Source organism: Ambystoma mexicanum, chromosome 13, assembly GCF_040938575.1.
Source record: "Ambystoma mexicanum isolate Mex_15411 chromosome 13, UKY_AmexF1_1, whole genome shotgun sequence".
Lineage (NCBI taxonomy): Eukaryota > Metazoa > Chordata > Amphibia > Caudata > Ambystomatidae > Ambystoma > Ambystoma mexicanum.
Window position 1 is genome coordinate 734,367,030 of NC_090938.1, and position 22,962 is coordinate 734,389,991.

The 22,962-nt window shown below is 46.9% G+C and overlaps 1 protein-coding gene across 1 annotated transcript in view; it reads right to left on the reverse strand.

Annotated features, from left to right (window-relative positions):
• DXO (decapping exoribonuclease) overlaps window positions 1-22,962 on the reverse strand; it is a 144,049-nt gene that overhangs the window by 85,347 nt on the left and 35,740 nt on the right. Inside the window, exon 2 of the mRNA XM_069634989.1 lies at window positions 10,714-11,169. Coding sequence (XP_069491090.1) covers window positions 10,714-11,144 — 431 coding nt within the window. The 5' untranslated portion in view covers window positions 11,145-11,169. The remainder of the gene's footprint in view (window positions 1-10,713; window positions 11,170-22,962) is intronic.

Here is a 22,962-nt window from a genome sequence, read left to right on the forward strand (position 1 = left end):
TTGGTTAATCAAGGCAAGTTTGTTCAACCTCGCAACCACGGCTGTTACGCACTGAATGAATCTTCTGAAGGAATTAGGTTGCTCTATAAACAAAACCAAATCCTGCCCGATACCCACCAAGACAGCTCTCTTCCTGGGAGCAGAGCCAACACCAGCATATTCAAGGTACGACCCTCGCAGACAGACTATCGGCAATGCTGAAACTGATCTCATGGTTCCTCGAAACTGCCCTGCGTATCCGAACTCTTGATCTATACACACGTGCAACCTATTGCCACTAGAGAGGCTTGCCTACTCCACCTGATTGTTATCTGACTGTTCCTACATAGTCCCCAGCCTCGACACATGTGCTTCTCACCTACACAATACGCCACCACGTGTTGCAATTTGTGCGCGCACAGCACCCCACAATATCCCATCTAATGTTCCTTACAACCTTAGCGATCCGTACATTTACCACTCCCTACTCTCGAATTACTGCGCAAAATTGAACCTGCCCATTTGTGTACTCCATCTACTAAATTGAGCCTACCTACTGCTGCATTATATTAGTAAAGCCGACTTATCCTGTGTTAGCCTAGTAAGTCTGGGGTTTTTGCACTACCCCAGCAAAACTGAATCTGTTTATCTTTGCATGCTACTTGCATAACTGAACCAGCTTACTTATCAGACCTGAATCCACCCACTCTGCTAAAAACAGCACCAGTCGTACTTGCATACGTCCCACTCCTACAACTGCCCACTGTGCTTACCTGCTAGTGCCCAGCCCATAGCACCCCTCACCACCCATAGCTCAACAGCCCAATCTACACCGTTGTCACACTTATGCCCGTCTGGCTCATCCTCATTATGTTCCCTTTTGTTGTTGTGCACAATAATACGCCATGCAGCAGAAACAGCTACATACCGATTAGCAATGGACTTGCCAAACTCGGCTGCCCAAGACACCACCCATCCCCTGTCCCACACCTTTCCCGCCTACCCTGCCACCATTCCCCCACGGTGCCCACTCATCACACCTCCAAAGTCAGCGCCACATCAAACAACCCCCTAGCCAACCTTCCCAACACAGCCAAATATGTCCATACCGATACCATTCCAAACCTCTTCAAGCCTCTAGAATACGGGCCCTCAGCCAACCCGAACCTCACGACCCGGAACAACAGATTAGGCTCTAGACTTCATACCTCACCCAGTAAATCACCTGCAACTTTCAGGACTAAGACAATCAACAAGAGTACCACCAACGTCACTAACACCACTTTGTTAAAAGGTGCGCTACTTAATGTCAGATCCCTTGTTGCTCATCCTACCGAAATCGCCGACATCCTCTCAGCAGATCTCGACTTTCTTACCATTACAGAGACCTGGCTACATGATGCAGCGGGTCCCTACCTAACCTTCGCGGTTCCCGACAAATACACCATCCTCAGGGCCGAAAGACCCAAGGCTTGGGGAGGAGGTGTAGCTATTATGTTCAAATCCTCACTCAACATTGGATCTGTTACCTCCCCTCCACTAAAATCATGCGAGCACCTCACCATTAAAGTACAAACCTCCCCGAAGAGTACTATCACTTTGGAACTAATATATAGACCCCCAGGTCCTACAGGTACATTCGAGGAAGACATCACTTCTCTTATAGCCGAAAACTCTAAGCCTCTTTCACAAAACATCATCCTAGGCGATTTCAACCTGGGGCACAACGACCCCAACTACACCCATGCGTCCTCCCTTACCAACGCCCTCTCTGAACACGACTCATTACTTACATCACCTGCAAAGCCCCCCCAACCTGTCCTATGGACCGACCGTTTCCTCATATCTTTTGACATTAGCATTAATAACCAGAACCCCAAGCAGTGCCCCCTCGCACATGCCTGTCGGACCAGAAACAAGCGCAACATCAGAGGTGTAAGGGTTTCCGCTGTGGTTCTCCCTATCCTCAACACACTCCCTGCCACTACTGACCTCAACCTTCTAGTCAGCACCTACAATAACGCCATGACCAATGCCATTGACACGGTTGCCCCACTAAAGCTATGCAAAGCCAAACCTAGAGCTCATCTGAATTCTTGTGTACACACCTGAACTCCAATTACTTAGAAAAAAGAAAGCAAAATTGGAAACCCTATGGAAAACAAACCCATCAGCTGAAAATAAATCCAACCTCATATCCATTTCCTCCCTTTACAAAAAAAGAGATAATCCGTACCAAGAAGGAAGCCTATAACGTCAGAATAAACAATGCAGGATCCTGCACTAAAGAACTCTTTACCATCCTAAAGGAGTTAGAAAATCCCAACCCTCCAACAGATACGTCTGTGAAAGACAAACCTTGGTGCACCAGCATCCAAAATGCCCTTGCTAACAAAATTACTGGCCTCCAAACTAAAATGAAGGCCAAGCGACTTCAACTCTCCAACAGTAACCCCTCCACCCCGAGCATTCCTACCGCCACTAATACCACCACTGGCTTCACATTCAAAAAGGTAACCATACTAGAAGTCCAAAAAATTATAACATCCCTCAAACCGTCTAATTGCAAAGGGGACAGCTGCCCCGCCCAGATCAAAGATGCGGCAAGAGACCTATCCCCCTTCATAGCCAAGCTAATAAACCTATCCTTCTCCACCAGCTCAGTACCCAATAACCTGAAACAATCATGGGTTCTCCCTCGTCTAAAAAAACAATCTCTAGACCCAGTTATTCCCACAAATTACAGGCCTATCACTACGGTTCCATTCTTGCTAAAAATCCTCGACAGAGTGGCCTACTTGCAAATTCAGGATTACTTAGAGACCAACCAACTGTTAGGACTGCGTCAATCCGGCTTTCGACCTCAACATGGAACAGAAACCGCCCTCGTTGACCTCAAATGTCAGATTGATGACATTAAAAGACAACAGCAAGGCTGCCATACTACTCCTCTTAGACCTGTCAGCAGCCTTCGACCTGGTCGACCATGAAATACTCTGTAACCACCTCTCTTCCGCTGCCCATATTCCCTCCTCTGCTGTCATGTGGATACAATCCTTTTGGACAACAGAACCATGAGGGTTTTCTCATCCATGGCAGCAGCAGACCCTATCCCAATCCCTTGTGGCGTCCCACAAGGATCCTGCGTTTTCCCCACCCTACATTACATCTTTACAAAGCCCCTCTTTGACAAACTGGACCATCTGGGTGTCACCTACACCAACTACGCAGATGACACCCAGATACTCCTCACCATCTCTGGCAACTACAGTACTGACGTCACTAAGATGAACAACATCTTCTCCACTATTCAGGCATGGATGGCTACACATGGCCTATTTTTGAATGATGAGAAGACTGAACTTCTCCTTGTCAGATCACCTAATAACCTACAGAAACTTAGCCCGGACTACACCAACATAGTTATCGATGGCAACACTATCCCCATCGCTAAAAATGTGAAAACCCTTGGCTTTTATCTTGACGCCAATACCAACCACACTAAACAAGTAAACACTACAGCAGCTGCCTCACACTGGCTAGGGCTCTCATACAATCCAAGTTAGACTATTGGAACAGCCTCTACCTAGGTGCCAACCAATGTATCATCAATAAACTCCAGGTTCTCCAGAATAATGCGCTATGAGCCGTAATGAACATTTCTAGACGTGAGCACATCTCTGCCACTAGAATCTCATGCAAATGGCTCTCCATTCAACAAAAAATTGACTTAAAAACCTTCTGCCTTACCTACAAAGCCCTAAACCTCCTAGCACCTCCCTACCTCACGAGCAAATTCACCATGAAGCCAGCCACCAGAATTACCAGATCCTCCAACATGTTATGCCTTACAGTGCCCAGATTCCCCTCTAAAAGCCGGCGGCTCGAGTTTCATGGTCCTCACCGCTCAACTCTGGAACACCCTGCCCCTGAACATCAAACTGACCAAATCCTTCCAACTATTTAGGAAACTTGCCATTGGATGGTTACTGAACAAAAACCAACCTTAGCTTGATTTAGCCCATGTCTAACTGTATATATTATACATGCATAAAGGTCGCAACTGTATGTTCCAACTACCTCTGACTGTATATACTGTACATAACTTTACAAATGTATCACTAACTTTTATTTTGCCTTGTAACCTTTCCTTAAGCACCCTCTTACTCCTGGGTCTGGAGCACTACAAACAAACACAACAACAACGGTACAATCTTCCAAATCGCTCCTGGGCATGATGTCCTCATGTAGATTTCTCATTCCAAACTGCAGGCTACACAGGTGGCCAATACAAGAGACCTTGGACCACCAATGGACACAAGCACACGGGTCATGGGAAGACATCATCCAACTTCCACCAAGCTTTCACAAAGCACTCCTATGGTGGAGCACACCACTAAATATGGCACAGGGAATGCCATTCCAAGCTACCGCGTCAATGCTTCTTCTCAGAACAGATGCATCTCTATCAGGCTGGGGAGCACACCTGGCAGAACTGCAGACAAAGGGCATGTGGTCAAATCAAGAGTCCCGGTTACACATTAATGTTCTGGAACTCGGAGCAATAAGCTGGGCACTGAAGCCTTTCTTACCTGTACTAGCAGGACAAGTAGTGACGATCCAGTCAGATATCACAACCTCCCTGCATTGTACCAACAAGCAGGGAGGCACGAAAGCAGAGATACTATCCAAGAAAGCACAGGAGGTTATAGTCATGGGCACTACAGCACAAGGTACAGCTGAAAGCGGAACACCTGAAGGAGTAGACAATGTCCTAGAGGACAATCTGAGACTACACAACCTCCCACAAAGGGGAATTAGACAAGGGAGAGACTCAACTGATATTTCACATGTGGGGACATCCGGAGATCGACCTATTTGCCACCAAGGACAACAAGAAACGCCACCCATTTGCCTCGAGATACCCATAGGAACTATGATATGGTAGGTTATTTATAACATGCTTAATACCCAGAGGTTTCTAAGCGCGGACCCGGGGATCGAACCAGTGGTGCTCTGTGTCTTGTTTCGAAGGCAAGCACGTTGCCCCTGAGCTATCCTCCCATGACATCGTCCCCTATCACTAGGGGACGCCATCTCAGTAACCTGGACAGGCAAGTTACTGTATACCTCCCCACCGATTCCACTGATAGCACGAGTGCTACACAGAGTGAAGGAACAACCATGCAGAATGATACTCATAGCAGCGGAAAGGGCTCGACAAGTGGTACCTTTTCCAAGGGTCGCCGATTCGTCTCAGAGCACTCCAGGAGCAGAGGCGTTGCTAGGGGGGGGGGTGGCTAAGGGGGCTATATCCCAGGGTCTTTTGGTTGTAGCCCCAGATAGAAGCTCAGGGGCTACAACCAAAAGGCTAGCTAGCCACGAATCCTGCCAGTCCCGACATTAGCTTAGCCCCTGATCTTTTCCAAACCCAGCAACACCCCTGTCCAGGGGTTATTGATGCAACAGAACTACAAGGTTCTCCACCACAACCCAGCGAGCCTATCACTAAAAGCATGAACAGCAGAGATTAGCAAAACTAACTCTTCCTACAGAATGCTGGGACATAATCAAAGCATTTAGAGCCCTGTCCACACGGACAACATGCATCCGGAAATGGACCAGTTTCACCAAATGGTGGGAGACTACACATTTAGACCCACTCTAGGTGTTACCATACCTATTAAACCTGGCAAGAGCGGGGCTCTCCCTGGCCTCAATTAAGGTACACCTATCCGCTATATTGGCCAATACAACAAACCCTAATCAATCTTCATTACTCACCAACCCAGCGATTAAAATGTTTACGCTCTTTTCCACCATACACCAGAACCGGTGCCCTCTTGGAGCCTGAACACGGTCCTGTCAGCACTCATGGAATCACCATATGAACCCATACATAGGTGTGACATGAAGTTTCTATCCTGGAAAGTTGCTTTTCTGGTAGCCATCACATCGGTTAGAAGGATCAGCGAACTACAAGCCCTCTCATCGGAACCACTGTTCACCCTGTTCCAGAGGGACCACGCTATCCTCAAGACACCCCCAATTTCTACCCAAGATTGTATCGGAAATGACAGAGTGTATTGTGCTTCCTACTTTTTTCAGCAACCACACTTCAGCAACAATTTCAAAATGTAGAGAGAACACTGCACTCGCTAGATGTTGCCAGAGTCCTCAAATTTTACATTCAAAAGGACCAAGGAGTTGTGTTTCACCAAAGGCTTTTCATAGCATTCTCAGGTCGCACGAAACGACAACATATATCTAAGCAAGGCCTTTCATGCTGGGTGACACAGTCACTGGCATCAATCTAAAAGGTGACCCACTCACTAGACCGCCCGCAGCCCGCTCCACCAGGGGAAGAGCAACCTAGGCCGCATTCCATTCAGGAGTACCAATAAAAGACATTTGCAGAGCGGCTACCTGGAGCACGCTACACACATTCGCCAAGCATTATTGCTTAACTGAAGACACCAACAAGGAATCCGCTGTTGGACAGGCGGTCCTCCGCCACCTATTTGTGTAAGGTAGGAGCAGCCTTCTCCCGCCTTGCCTAGTTTATGTAACCTAATGAGTTGCTATAGGTATACTGAAGACTAACTTTCAGGGGCATGCTTAACTGCTTGGTATTCTATTTAAGCATGTGAATCTATGAAAAAATCCAATGCTGGAGGAGTCTTAGTTACTTACCTGTAAATGTATTTCTCAAGCACTGGTATATTTCATAGATTCACATGCGCCCACCCGCCTCCCCCGAGAGGCTGCTCCAAGGCCCGGCAGTCATCATATATGCAGTCACTATACGGCTCAAAATTTGAAGATGGCTGCCTGGGCTGGCGCTTAAGCCCTTCCACCTCATTGGTTAGGGTCAAAGTGAGGTGGAGGGATTACACAAGTGAATGTCCCATTGGACACAATGGGCAAATCATTATCTTTTTTCTATGGAAATAACGTATATAATTATTTTTAAAATCACTGAGGATTTCCAGTCTGGCGACGGTGAATATTCAAGCATGTGATCTATGACAGATACCAATGCTGGAGAAATACAGTTACAGTTAAGTAACTAAGACTACCCGTGTTCTGCTCTCCCAATTTCTGACAACCCTTAATTTCTTTGTATGCAAGGGAAACCCCATGCACCACCCATTTTCCCACACCTGGTCCAGCGTGTGGCGTTCCAGTCCCTTTACTGTGGCTTCAACAGTATTAAACAGTTAATTACAAACAAAGAAATACATATAAAATAACATTTACGTAGTAAAACTCAACTGTGTTCCAACAACTCCTAAACCACAATACGAACAAGTACTGGTCACAGATTTACAAGCCTAACAATTTCACGAGTTTAAGAAGTGAGAAAAATGTGTCCATAGAAATGAACGAGTCAAAATCAATACAGCAGTAGTGGCTGCACCTCAGAATATGAGCTGCACACGGAACCCTCAAGTAATGAAGACAGCCACTGGCAACAGATTAGAAGCCCAGCGATCCAAAGGATGTGGAAGAGGCTGCTGAGTCCAGTGGAAAACATGTTGGTCTTACAGGTCATAGTTCAGAATTTTGATCCTAGGATTGCACTGGAAGCTTATGTACACAGAAGAATGGTCCAAACAACCCAGAAAAGGTCAGCAGCCCAGCGGAAGACAACCATCAATATGGTGGATAAAAGAACATCTGTAGCAGCAGGACAAGACAAAAATTACGCTTTGCTTCAGGACAGTAATGAACCAGTGGGGGCAAAGTGCATGATTGAGGAGGTCTCAGAACAGCTGCAGAAATCAAGGTAAGGATGTCCCACAAAGGAGTGGGCACTTAAAGCAGCAGCATCAATGCCACAAAGTTTCCAGCTTGGCGGTAGGGACCCCCACTTCTGTACCAATCAAAGACAAAGGATACAGAAACTAACGGGTCCAGAGTGCACTGCAGTGAAGGAAGAACCAGCAACCCTCGCCGGATCAAAGGAAGAGCCTGAGACGCAATACCCGGGATGGGAAGGAGCAGAGCTTCACCATAGGAACATTTGGATGCACAGGCCAACAGCAAGAATCTTCAGGACATCTTCTGCTCCAGCTTCTCGGACACGATTCCACGAAGGATGTGAGAAATTGCTCAGGAACCCTGCTTGCTCATACATACACACAGAGCTGGGAACTTTGTCAGCATTGCAGTCACCATCTGTCAGCATTCAAAGCTTTGGCAGCAATCAAAGTCACTTTGACAGCAATCACTCAAAGTCGGATTTATTTGTAAACAAGACAGGCCTTTCTTTTTTTCCCCTGCTTTTTAAATGACTGTGGTCCTTAGGTTCTCCCTCACTTCCCAGTTCAGCCTCACCTTCTTGATGGTAAGACTGTCACTCGAAGTCTGGAATTTATAGTGCCCCACACTTTTTAATGTGACATGGACAATTCTCTGACCTTTTCAAGGGGGTGGCCTGCCACAGAGGCAGCCCTACCACCGAGGGCAAATGCAGCAGAGGAGCCCAAACTGAGCTCTCCCCCTATCCACCGCTCAAGTGCCAGTACGTGTCAAACTGAGCTCTCCCCCTATCCACCGCTCAAGTGCCAGTACGTGTCTGCAGGGCCTTGTTTCCAGCTTTGCCTCTAAGCACAAATGTTCATTAGTTTGTTCTAGCAGGGAAAAGAAAACACTAGCTTGCCTGATGTAGCAACAGAACGAGACAGCAAACAACCACAGCGCTGCGGAGACCCAATCACAGCAGCAGCCTTGTGAGAGAAACACAGGCTGCAACGCAAAAGCTGACTGAACGGGACCGGCAGAGTCTACCGGCCAGCCTGCTTCCAAATTCAGCAATCCCCTAGATAAACAAGAACTATGGCTCAAACTTACCAAAATGATCCAGGTGAGCGGACGGCAAAACAAACTTCAACAATGAATTTCCTACCCCGCTATGGCTGTTATGCTGCAAACCCACGCCGAAAGAGTGGGCGGGTCTTAGCCCCATTTTCAAGTTTTCCCCATGCACATACACATCCTCGGAGGGGGAAGACTAGTTCAGATTGGCCACGCAAAGGGGTTGAATCATTAAAGGAGGGAGCAAAATTTAAGCAGGAAAAAAAAAGGAAGTACAAGTTATTTGAGGCAGGTCAGCAGTGGAGGTGGAAGAGGAGGAACAACAAGAGACCAGTAGGAGAGGGTAAGGAGAAGTGGCTTGTGGAGGAGACTGTTGAGGAGGGGAGACATTGGTTTAGGAGTGAAAGTGGGATTAGTGTGAGGGTGCACGTTTGTGGGGCGAATAAGTAGAAAGCGGTGTAAGGAGCGGCTGTGAAGTGAATGGTAATGGGTGAAAGGAGTGTGCACGAGTAGTAGCAGTGGGTGGAAGAATAGTAACAAAGGGTAGAGACGAGAGGAAGGATGAGTCAATTGTTTTTTTCTCCTCAACTCTCCTCTTCCCCTCCTTACCACTCCAACGTGCTGCTCTTTTCTCCAGCACAGCCCACCTGCTTCATTCTCCACCTCGCTGCTCCACCATGCTTCAAGCTCCTACAATATCCTCTGCAAATTCCACTTCTTACTCTTAGCTCCCACACTAGACCCCCAAATAGATTTGCTGAAATAGGACTGCAGGGCTAAACTAGATCATCTGTGACTGTGTGCAAGTGTTTATGCTGTGCAAGCCTGTACACAGATTCTCTAAGTGGTTCACTTGAAGAGCGGATTCCCCCCCACGGCTCCACTTTTTAACTTTACAGTAGGTCTGGCCGCCAAGGACACCCAGCTAAAGGATGCACACTGAAATGCAAATTAGGACTTCCTTCTGATGAGCCTGGTTTCCAGCAAACGGGTAAAAGCAGGGTCCAGTGCATGCTACACAAGCAGCTCTCGCAAACTTCGCCTCCTGAATCAATAGTGTCTTTCAGTGATAGTGCAGCTTGTGGGTTCCCCCCCAGAAGAGGGTCCATGAGCTGCTTTATTCAACTCGAGTCATACGAAATATCAATAGCGCAATATGATTTTCAGTCTTTATTATGAGGTTTGTGTCAGGGGAGCATGCACTCGCTCCCTCGCCCCCACACACAGCTATGGATTAGATGGAGGACCTAGGGGATCCAGGTTTACCACCTCTGGGGCATGAGTCACAGAGGGTGGTGGTCCGAAGCCCCAGCACTCAGCCCACTCCCATCCTCTAGCCTCCGGCTTTGTCACACAACCTAAAGTGAGAAGAGGCCAAGACTTTTTTTCTTGGAATGCCTTGTACGCTTTGAGCCATACATATTTTTTCTTAGAGCATGCCCATGCTTGTTACTAAATGCCCATGCACACAAATAATTTTACCCCTCCAAACATTCTACAAAAAGGTCTCAAAACCATATGCAAATGTGTCCAATTTGTATCTTAAATGGAAACATGTACATCTTGTTGAAACTACATTTTTGTTTTACAGCTTTACATGTTTTTCTTTACTCCTGCACTCACAAAACACACCTCTCTTAAAGTAAACATACAGAATGACATCACAATATAAAGGCAATGTCAATTCACAGACATGCACCTCTTAAGGGTTATCGGGAAACAAATTGTGTTTGTTCTGTTTGGCATTTGCTAGTTTGATGTCGTAGACCTGCTCCGAGAGGAGAGATGCTTGAAGGCTTGATAATAACGCACACATTCAGTTGACAAGTAAAACAATGAAAATAAAACCTTACATTGTGAAATTTGGCGTTCCACAGATTTTCAATAGGAGCACACACTCAATCATGTCCTCACCTCAAAGGCATTCCCTTGGAGTCCTTCCCGGACAGGAGGCGTCGGTTGAGTGTGATCCACCTGAGTAAGTGGTCAAGCTTCTCCTTGATGCTTTCATCTCGCTTGACATAGCGGTTCTGGTAACCATCTCGAAGGTCAAAACCTGGGTTCTTTTCATCTGGTGGCGGGCAGTAGAAGCGGAGTCGCCGAGCATCGTTAAAGAATTGCCTATCTGCGTCCAATGAGAAGCCACCGATTTCCACTGGTTGCTGGTAGAAGGGAAAGTTGGCATCGTACAAGTCCTGCCGAACGCGCAGCACAGGGAGGGAAGAGGAATCCTCAGGTCCTGGGACTGACCCAGGTACTGCCTGCAGGTGCTTTGAGGGGTAGCTCTTTAGCTCAACCCCCTTCCGCTTCAGGTAGGCAGGTTGCAGGCTTACCTGTTCCTCCATTCTCTAGGAACTTCTATGAAGTGGTCTGTGAAAATACAAGCAGAATACTCATTGTTGTTGTAAACTGGTTTGTAGTCCATCCCGCCTCAACCCATATGTAACAAAAGGCCCCAACTGTCTTCCTCAGTTTTAGTTTAAGACTATCAGAGTCAACAATGTGGGCCTTTCAGAAAGAATGGGTAGGTCCTTCGTGTGCATTTTTATACTTTTGGATTGTTTAATGTTTGCACTCTATGAATCTTGTTATTAACCTCTTTCCCTCGCTATAAACTTACCATATACACCTTTGAAGCAGCCTCGTATGCAGCATTAACTGCTGTGTAAGAAACCTGTAAATACGTCATTTACTCCCTACTTATTCTCTGGCTGGCTGATTAATTCCTTTCAATATTACCACCCTGGCCAGAGGACTGTCCTTACTACTCTTCAATGATAAAAATGCTCCCTACTAATCCTTCCTGGCTGGGTGGTCGATCACTCCCCACCATTCCTCCTGGCTGGCAAAATCTATGAATCCCTATAAACCCTTATGGCTGTTAATAGCGGATTCAGACCGAGGAATCAATTATCCAGCCAGTAGGGTACATGGGGGCAATCAGAGTCTCCTGGCTCAGAAACGAATCCCTATGAATGTTTTCCTCTTGGCTGAGACCGATTGATCCCTCCTAATCATGTTTGCCAGTTTCTACCCATGTATTCTACCGGTTGAATGATGTATTGCTCCCTTTCAACCATTCTAGATGGGTGATCGACTGTTGCCACCTGAAACTGGGTGAACAATCTCTCTTCACTTATTATTTTGGCTGACGGATGAATAATTTCCAATGTTACTTTCTGGTAAGGTTGATCAAGGACTATTAGTAAACCCGACTACTGTTAAGGTATACTGCTACGACTATTTAAAGCATGATGGTCTTCTTTAACAATAACCTTCATTTACTTCTTACTGGTTTACCATTTGTTAGCTTTTTCCTGTCAAAAGGCACATTTTTTATTGTAAAGCAACAAAGTAAGGCTGCACTGCAAAAGATTTACAAAATCAGTGTTTAAAGAAAGCCATTGGGCTGTGCCTTCACATTTCTATAGTGCCCGTCCCACAACATTAGTACTGAAATGGTTAATAGGATGGGAACCATAACATTTTATGTGTATAGCGCCTCAAAGCTGTAGTTCAAGCACTGGGAAAAAAGCTCTGCCAATAATGGTTTACTGGAGCGATTGTTGATTCACTGCTGGTAATTAGGCATCCACATTGAGACTTGTTAATCCTTTGGATAAACACTTGGTATTGTTAACATTGATGTAAAAGGTGTAGCCCTAGAAACAAACTGATCCCAGAACAAGAACGTAATGCAACAGACCCGCAATTTACCATTTACTGGGTTAAGTCAAGATAAAAGTGCAGACATTTAGTATTGGCTCAGGGTGATATTCCTTAATTTAATGTGTCGCTTCTGTCCAAAAGTGTAATAAAAGAAAGTGCTGTAGTGGATTACTGAAAAAGCACCAAAATCGACAAATGTATTTAAACAGTGAAGAATACTTATTCTGGTCTTCAAACTTGAGGTTTAACATCAGGCTTTCATGATAAACATCTTCCCAAATGAAAAAAATATTCTCAATGTCCTCATTGATTAACAATTGTAATCTCCACATTGATTATTCATGTGTTGAGCCTTTTTTCTTTAGTCACTTCTACACAGGTTTCACCACCTTGTAGGGTGGATCTTCAGGAGGGTCTAATTCCATTAATATACTAGGAACGAAAAACGTCTGCCCCGGATATTAGATCCAGCTTCAATGTACAAATTAGGAATTAGAGAGAATACATAAATATATCCAATCTTCCCATATTCTGAGGGAAAACACAGGTATTACAAAAGACATCTGGATTATGCTTTCCAACTATTCAGAAGATACTAAGAATCCTAATACATTAATGGAATTAAACCCTCCTGAAGATCCACCATACAAGGTGGTGGAACACGTGTAGAGGTGACTTTACAACAACAAAAAAAAAGCTAAACACATGAATAATTATTTCTTAAATCAATGAGGAAATTGAGAAGATTCTTTTAATTTTGGATGTTTATCATCTAAGCCTTAGGTTAACCCTCAGGTTTGAGACAAGAAAAGTGTTATTCACGGTTTAAATAAATGTGTAGATTTGTGCTTTTTCAGTAATCTACTACCATTTTTACATATACCTGGTTACTAAATCTGGATCCCCAAAATAGATAAATCACATATGTGTGTGTGTACCAGGCCTTATCCAATATAGCCATAGCAAAATAAAGTGATCTTGGAGTAAAAAAATAATAATAAAAAACACGAACATTAACGTAGTGAGTTTATCACTGAATCTGTGACATTGTAGAGCTGTTTTTACTAAAATGCTGCCATTTTAAGGGGCATTTTAAAAATCTGCTCAATGTCGTGATAAGCACGGTATAACATCACTTTGCTAGCAGGTTACCATACTGCTGAAAAATCAACAGCGACATTGCTACTCCAGACTGGATTTCACTTTATCTTGTAATTACACACATGGTAATCACTATGCGCTCCTTGACAGATTTAACCATCATATCCAACTATTACAATTCACAGCTCCAACAAGATATGGTGAAAGGGACATCTGATCAGTCAAGACTTGCATCGAAATGACATTCTCCCCCGAATGCCGATTCTTCGTGAAATCACAGGTTATCGATTTCACAGCTCATTTACAACACTGTATTACAAAACACCTTTATCTCCGTGATAACCTGGGTATCACTGGTCAGGCTCTGGGGTGGCTGACTTCTTTCCTCTCCAACCGACCATCCCAGGTCCAACTGGGGTCCTTCCTCTCCGACATCTTTTTCTCTACCTGTGGTGTCCCCCAGGGATCTAACCTCTCTCCCTGGCTGTCCAATCAATACCTGGCACTCCTTGCCCACCGTATCGCCGCTCTCTGTCCCAACCTTCCGTGCTATGCGGATAATACCCAGCTCATTTTCAGGCTTCCCTCCGCCTCCTCCTCTCCTTCCCTCATTTCTGACTGTCAGCCATCCAGGAGTGGTGTGCCGCCAACGACCTCTGCCTTAATGACAGTAAGACTGAGATTCTACTCATCGGCACACCCACTCACTCCTTCTCTGCAGCTCTCCGGCCGGCCTCTCTTGGCCCTCATCCTACTCCCACCTGCAAGGTTAAAAACCTCAGGGTCATCTTCGACTCTGCTCTCTCCTTCTCCACTCACATCTGACGTATCTAAGAAGTCACATTACCAGCTGCACCTCCTTCGAGGTATTGTTCCTTTCCTCTCCTTCCCCCAGAAGCTCACTGTCTCCAGAGCCCTGGTCCTCTCTAGGCTGGACTATTTTAACAGCCTCTATCTAAATCTGCCTGCCTCTACTCTGCGCCCTCTGCAATTTATCCAGAACAGGAATGCAAGACTTGTCCTTTGCCTCAAGCCCAGGGATCGTATCTCTCCAGGACTGAAATCTCTGCACTGGCTCTCAGTGGCTGCGAGGATTAAGTTCCAAACCCTCTGCATTGTACACAAGGCCTTCTGGGGTCTGGGGCCGCAATACCTTCAACTCTCTCTTCCTAAATATCTTCCTTCTCAAGCTCTTCGCTCATCCGCCTCCAACTCCCTCAGTGCCAGTCGCTTCTCCAAGCAACGAGTTGGTAGCAGATTACTCTTCGGCTGGGGCCTCTCTCTGGAACAGCCTCCCTGCCTCCCTGAAACTCGAGGAGAACCATCTCCGGAAGCACCTCAAAACCTTTGCCCCTGCTTTCTCTCCCCCGCTGATTTCCTGACTGAAACTGCTCGGGTTACCTGGCCACCCTTTCTGATCTCTGGCCCAGGCCCCGTCAATTGCCCACTTGCACTGCCTCCCTGGCAACCCCTGCGCCTGAGGACCATTGTTCTGTATCCAAACAGTCCCCCTACCAGCACTTTTGTCTGCACTTCCTTGCACTTGCCACCAGCTGGCCGTTTATTTTCTTATTTTATTCCACTCCCCCCCATCCCCCCAATGTACTGCACTTTCACCTCTCCCTTCCCCCGCACACTCCCCCCCCCCCCTTCCCATGCACTTGCGCGATCTGAATGACACTTGGCCTAGTAGGATCGTTGTCTAGCCTCCCTTTGTTTCCCCCCCTTGCCTTGTCGCGCCTTGAAACACTTGTTTATAGGCGCGTTATAAATGCCATATCATATCTTATATATTATCATTTGCATTTACAGCAGAGAAGAACAGATATTTACCTGATGAAGGGCACCAAGACAAGTTGATGATATGTCTCAATCTCCTTAACGGAGATCTGCCCCTACCAGTTATCCAACTTTGATTGTGATGCCTAACTTGTTGCACTGCAGCACGCCTATCAAACTGGTCTATGTAATAATGTTGCACAGGATGTGCAAATGTGATAAACGTTATGTTTATGAATGAAATCAGTTAATTATTTTTATGGTTAACGATTATTGAATTGTCTTTAACACTAATTTAGGATTAACACATTGTACTTTGTGAAATAGGTTTGATTGCGATTGAACCAACCTAGGCAATGTTTGCCACAAGTGTGTCCAGGTCTTGCCCCCCCCCCCCCCCCGAAACTCGAGGGTCTCTGGTCTTCTCATATCCTTGACCTTGTAGCCAAGGTCAGACCGGAGCATCTGAACAACCATCAACCTTTTTCAACCTACTTTTCCAACAACCCCCTTAAATCTACAAATCATAGGTGTGCAACTCTACACATACATTTGTTCTCTAGCACTGCGCAGGAAGACCAGCCAACAGTGCAAAAACAATATATGGGTGGAAATCAGGGACACAGTGGTGGCGATAGGGCACCTCCAACATGAGGCTGAGGGCATGAAGAAGAGGCCAGGGTCAGGCGCCTCAAACGAGCTGGGGTAGATCTCGGTCTTCAGATGGGTCCTCCCTTTGGAACAGTCTCCCTGCCACTCTAAAACTTGAGGAAAACCATCTCCGGTCCAGGAAGCACCTCAAGACCTTCCTCTTTGCTTCTGCCTTCGTCCCCCCTCACCCCTGCTGAACTGTTCTCTCTTGGCACTGGCACTGTGCACCTGGACACCCTCTGTTCCTCCGGCCCTTGGTTCCTGCTCATCCTGCCACCCTACCGCACTGCCTCCTGGGCCACTCCCTGCACTGGGGTCTGTATACGCCCCCACCCTTCTTTTCAGCCTGAACTTTTTAGACCTACCCAGTCTGCCGTCTTAAACTCAGCACTTGCCACTTGCTGGCTGCACTACCACTTTTGTTGATTTCAGCATTTAATTATTTATTCTGTACTCCTTTGCTCTGCACTTTCCACATCCCCCCTTTCCATGCACTTTTCCCCTCCCGCTCTCCCTCTCCCATGCACTTGCGCGTTGTCAATGTCACTGGGCCTTGTAAGATTGCGGTTTTGTTCTCCCCGGTTCCCCTCCTTTGCCTTGTCGCGCTCTGGAACACCTGTGTATGAGCACAATATAAATAAAATATATCATATCCACCGCTGGGAGACAGCTGCCACTGGAGGTGGCTCAGTGGAACCCTTGCAACCGACACCGTGGGAGGAGATGGTCAGTGAGATACTGACCATGGTCGGGATCAAGGGCATGAGCACAGCAGAGCTAGGAGCCAGCAGCCAAGCTGAATCTGGCGAGTACCGCAGGGACACATACACCTATAAATGGACAACCCTGCAGGCATCCACAAACACCTACACTGCCATGCAAGCAAGCAACGTGAACCCAAGCAAGCAGTCCCAAACCATGTGAGGCAGCAGGCCAGAATGACAGCAACCAGTGGCCAGAGGACCCCCTTGACATGACACCCATGTAGTGTCAACATAGCCACCATGCAACTTGTCCCTGCCCATGGATGCACAATTGTGGATAGTTGTATCACAACCACTAGCCCCTTGACTACTATGGCCCATGTACACATATTGAGGAGTACACATCTGACAACATGGCCACCTGACCCACACACAACCAAATGCACTGCACCCACCTGACTGCACCACTGGATACCTGCCACCAACAGACCTGACGCAACACTGGACAGGACAGCCGGTAGCCAAACACATCCCTGGTATGCACCACCAAATCAAGCTGGCCAGCCCACACCTGGTCGTACAGACGCAATGTATGCCATGATGAACACAGCGGCTGGCGCATGATGCCAGCTCCCCCAGGAGACCCAACACAGTGACAACAAATTACAAGTGACATTGAATGTTCATTTGACAAGCACCTCATCACCAACTTGTTCGCACATTTCAATTTGTCCCAAAAGGAACGTAAGGCACCCAGAAAGGTGCTGGAGGTGGCTGGCCCCTCCACGACACCAGCACTAACCACTGCCAGCAAGCAGCCAAGCCAAAGCAGTTTGGGGAGTGGGAGTGTGCCACCATACAAGAGGCACTAGGCCATCGAAAGCCACCCTGGCTGTCCAGGCGGACACACCCACTGTGCCACTACAGACTGTTAGCGAGAAATTATTTCTGTGCTAATTCCCTTCAACCTTAAAGACCCCCACCTCTTTTGCTGGACTTAAGGCTTGTGATATTTTGCTCCTGAGCGAGTGGGACCTTTTCTCACTCCTTCATGTATTTTTCCTGACTAGGACATTTGTGTTTTACTGTTTTATGGAGTCCGACAAACTCCATAAGGCATCTGCTTTTTGCATGGTGACACAGACCACCTTAGCTGCAGTGCCACTAAGATGTCCCTTGGACTTATGTTGAATTACATTTTCTTGGGTGAACCACAGTTCCCAAGAATAGTAAGATGATCCCGGTATTACTTACCTTTTTCTTTGTGGGACCAACACACACCACCCTATGTGGAGTGCTGGGGGTAATTCCCTATCCCACTTCTCATGTGACATTTTTTGTTACACTATACTTGGTGGCAGTGGTTTAATTTTACTGCCACTGTGCATTTTTACCGCAGGCTGAACGCTCAGCTGCAGTACATCACCCATGGGTGACCATTTTCCTAAAATGGCCCCCGGTCTTCTTTCACCATTTTCTGTTTGTTAGTTCCTTCGTCGCGTTTACTCTTATTTGAAACAGGTTTGAGTCCTTTGTGTGTTTTGCCTTTGGCGGGCTTCAGCCCTGAAGCCCGCCCAAGGCTCCAATGTGTCTGGAAGGCAGGAAGTGAGGAAGGGTCCTGAAACTCCCCTGTCCTTTGTCCCTAGGTGTGCCCGAGTGAAACCAGTTCCGATGGGCAGATGGCTGTCCTTCCAGGACAGCCACCCTGCTGTGTGATTGACAGCCTAGGCTGTGAATGAATGGGAACTTGCATTAAAGGCAAGGTTTTTGCGACTAGAGGCAGAGTCGACCACTGGAGAGGAACACCCAAAGCAGAAGATGCAAAGAGACTCCAGCAGCACCCTCCTGGACCACCAAGTGCCTGGTGAAGCCCTGCAGCTGTGCTGACTGCATTTTCAAATCAAGTGGGAAGACCAGAACGGGGCACCTTCCTCCCTTAGGCTGGTGGGACCAAATAGCCACAAGACAAGCTTCCATTTGGTGCAACCCCTGACTTGCTGTGCCTCACCAGAGATGCAGAAGCCCAATTTCAGGGGTCCTGTGACCATTGACATGTGCATCGTCTTGCGAAGTCCAATTCTATCCAAATCTTTGTGGGCATCCAGAGGACCCTACAAAAGCAGGAAATCTTGATCCAGAGTCCCCACACCAGAGTCCATGACCGAGGAAGCAGGCCACTTCCAACTAGAGTTTTTTGTTGTTCATTGGTGCTGAAAAAAAGGCACCAAAACACTGAAGTGCCGCCGAAACAGAGGAAATCCATTGCTGGGGAGTCCCTCTCCCGAGTACTGCCGCAGGAGCCCACCAGGTGTCCTCCCTTTCGTCACCACGACCAAGGTCCAGTAACAAGGGTCTGCCAAGCTGTAGCCAGGAGGAATTCAGCTGGAACTGTTTTCTTCAAATCAAAAAGGTACTGGGGGGCTTGGGGTATTCACCTTGTAGCCATAAAATGTGCTTCCTGCCTTGGGAAGTGCTTTTGTTACACTTTGGAGTTGATCCCAACTCACCTGCACTGGCCTAACAGCTTGTGCTCTCTACAAAGTAGCTCACTTGAGTTACAGTGATTTCTTCTTAACTTACTAACTTTGCCAAGACTTTATCTAAGAAGAAGTACATCAAAACTATTTACTTTGGTCTAGTATGTAAACTAAGGAACTCACCCTGCAGGTCTAGTGGGATTTTTAAGAACTTGCAAGGCCTGCTATTTTTGCTGGGATAAAAGTCTACCTACCTCCCTTTGGGAGATTGTAATTGCTTTACAAACTGTTGAAAGGATGTTCTAAATTTTATTCTAACCTTTCCTTTCTTAACTTAATAACTGAATTGGTATCCAAAGTGCAATACTGACCTTTACTGAAGTCACTCCATGTGCTGGAACATGTATTAGCATAAGACAAGTATTTGCCAACTTCAATTGTCTTTGAAAAACTGAATCCTAAACTTTTAGCAGTTAACACTTTTTAAAGAATACTTACTAAAACCTTGTGCATATTATAAATAATATTTTTATATAACTTTGTGTTACTTGGAAACTTGTACTAACTAACTAACTGATTTCAATTGTACAGCTCACATTACCCCTATTAAGATAAGCCTGGCTGCTGCTCAGTCACACTACCAAGTGTAGAGTCCTATATTAAAAGGTGGGTTACCTAATGTCAAGGAATAAGTCTTGTGTAGTCCCACACCTGTTGAATTGCACTAGTTATTACCCAACACAGACCCCAAGTGTGCAATCTGTGCCCCCAGAGACAAGCCAGGACACGTCCACATCGGGTCTGACTGTGGACAAACTGGTGGGTCAGAGTGGACACCAACCTGCAATCAGAGCAGGTCACTGCAGGCATGGGTGTTGAGTAGTGTTAGTGTGCCACCCACGCGTCCAGGCACCTGCATTCCCCCAGTCTGACAATGTTCGCCTGAGTCTTCCCCCTGCGCAGCCTCTCCCCACTGCACACGCCACCATCTCACCGATTCCTGGCGTGCCCTGCGCTATGCGGAGGACTCATCCGACAAGCAGGCCAGGAATGCTCGCCGCCATGGCCAACATGAGGAACATGACCAAGTTCAATCACCACGGCCAGTGTCTGCCCTCAGACTTCAGGCCATTTGGGACCTTCTGGACCGGATAGAACAGAAGACACTTGAGGCATGCGGGGGCCATGCGAGACTGCATCCAGAGGGCCTTGAGACGGTTGTCACGGTCAATCAACTGTCTCTGCAGGATGTTAGGAACTCATGGTGACAACTAAGACAGACAAAAGTGATCACAGTGTAAGGGTGTTTATTGAACAATTAATGCTATATGCAGGTTGGGAAAACTCCCAATCTAAACCTAAGTCTAAGATGGGAACAAGCGTCAACCATCAAATGACTACAAGGCAGTCTTAGTGGTGTCAAAATAAAAAGGGGCCTATACTAAGAAGCCCACTGCCAAACCTCACAACTAATACAAAAAGGGGTGTGGGATAGTTCTCAGGAAAAGAAAGAAGTGTTCTCAAATAATATGTCAGGATGCAGTAGCCTGGGTCTCCCTTCCACACTTTTTGGGCACGGGGTAAGATGGGAGCTTGACACACACTACAGTCTCAGGTTTCTCCAGCAAGAGACGACAGTTCCAATGGCAGCTCTCAAGACACTCACGCTTTTCTAGCACAAGATCACAGTTCAACTTTTAACCCTCGAGCTTTCAGTTATCAGGGCCTTCGATGGCCAAGTCTTGTTTCACCTGAAAGTCTCTTGCCTTCGAGGACCTGAAGTGTTCAAATAACAAAACAAAAGTTCATTTAACAAATGAAAGTTTGTTTCCGATGTTCGCTGGGTAATGGGTTCACCCGTGTCCCCCCTCTTCTGGGCGCTCACCCTTCTCAATCATATTCCAAAATACATCACAGTTCTTTTATCAACCAACTTTGGGTGACAGCTTCACCCCTGGATCTCCCTCTGTTGGGCTCGGACCACTCTTGACTTTTGCGGGATATCTTTTCCCTTGGTTTCTCAATGTTCTCTCTCACTGTGGGATCCACTTCTCTTTTTCTCACACGGTTGGTAGATCAAAGTCTTTCCAATGTACAGGGATTTTGCTTGACCCTCTGTATGACCTCCTATGGCCTTTTGGTATCTGTAGTTTCTCTCATATGGGGCTTGACCAGAGTCTCTTTAGTTAGCACCCACATGGTGCCAGTTTCCCCCGGCAGCTGGTCTCCCCTTCACACTTTTACAGTTAAAAGTTATTCATCTTTGGTTCAAAACTTGCTACTTTGCGATTTTTCCCTCAACACTGCCCAGTTCGTATTGGTTCTCCCCTCGACTCACTGGCTAGGATGAACCACTTTGATGTTGGCTTCTCTAGAGTCAAGGCTGGTACCACGGGCGCAGGAGGTTCCCTCGCTCCTGCCTATCGACATAAGCTTACCCTGTGTACCGTTGGACACTTGTGCTATTGTTCGCAGTCTTAGGTTCTCTTCCACAAAGGTTCTGCGGTTCTGGGATAAAAAGGGCAAGGTCACTTCTTTCCTCGCCGCCCTCTCAATTCCTGAGGTCTTTCTCCTTCTCTTTAACTGCCGCGTGGTAGCCGTCTCTTTGTGCTGTCTGCCGGGCTCGCCTTGCTCTTACTGTGCTCTCTGGCTCCACCTTTTATCCCTGTGGGGAAGGGGAAGGGAAAGGGCCGTCAGGTGTGTGCGATTCTGATCAATTGCCTGACTTTGCCTTACTATTGTAGTGGGACAGGTCAGGTAAACTGCTCAGGTGTTAGTCCGTTGTCCTTTGTGTTGTACAAAATTGTTAGTTAGAAAATGGGGTCGGGGGCAGTGGTTTGGAATGTCCTCTGTGAGAGGATGGGGAAAAAGGTGTAAAAAGGGAAAAGGTGTAAAAAGGGGGATATCACGTCTCACCCAGTGTCCCACTCCCCGAAGATCCCCCCCAGCCAGGTGATCCTCCCTCACTGGTCCACCCCCAGGAACTGGATCCAATAGCAATGGATGTGTCCTGGCCACCTGGATGACAGATCCCCAGGGACTAGCAAGGAAGACTACTTCAGGTTTCTCACAAGAAGCACAGTGACATGAAATGCAGGCCTGTGCACCTCACAAGCCAGAGGGTGTGGGAGCTGGCTGAACAAATGTCCTCATCGCATAAGACCATGGCCAGAGCCATACATCTCAGCATGGACCATCTAGATGGGAGTGTGCAGGGGAGCTCGCAGTCTGCTACCCCTACTGAAGGGTCATTGGCAAGCACCCTGTCCAGTGTTACCCAAATTGGTAGTTTCAAATTGACCGTATGGTAAAACTGGTGGAATTTAGCCAGTACCATTTGGTCGTTTTGAAACGACCAATTTGGGTAATCACTACCAAATATGGGGAGCGGGGGTTGCGGCGTGTCCCCCACTCGCCATGTTTGGTAGTGATTGAATTTGGGAGTAGTGTGGGCATCCCCCGCTTCTGGAGGTCTGGAGGCAGGGGGACCAAAAAAATTAAAACATTTTAAAAAAATTAAAAGCTGACCCTGCAGCATCAGATGCGACCTGCATAGGAGGGACGGATCTGACGCTGCGGGGTCAAAACATGCACCGACAGCAAAAAGGTAAGTAGTGGGGTTTTAATTAGGGCTGTTTTGGCCGCCGCAAAATCGGCTTCTCGGCCGAATTGATCACGGTCAATTCAGCCGCAAACATTTGTCCCACATCCAAAATGTTTACATCCCCCTGCCCACGTGCTCAAAACGGCATGCATCAAACGCTGTTAAATCTGCGGATAAG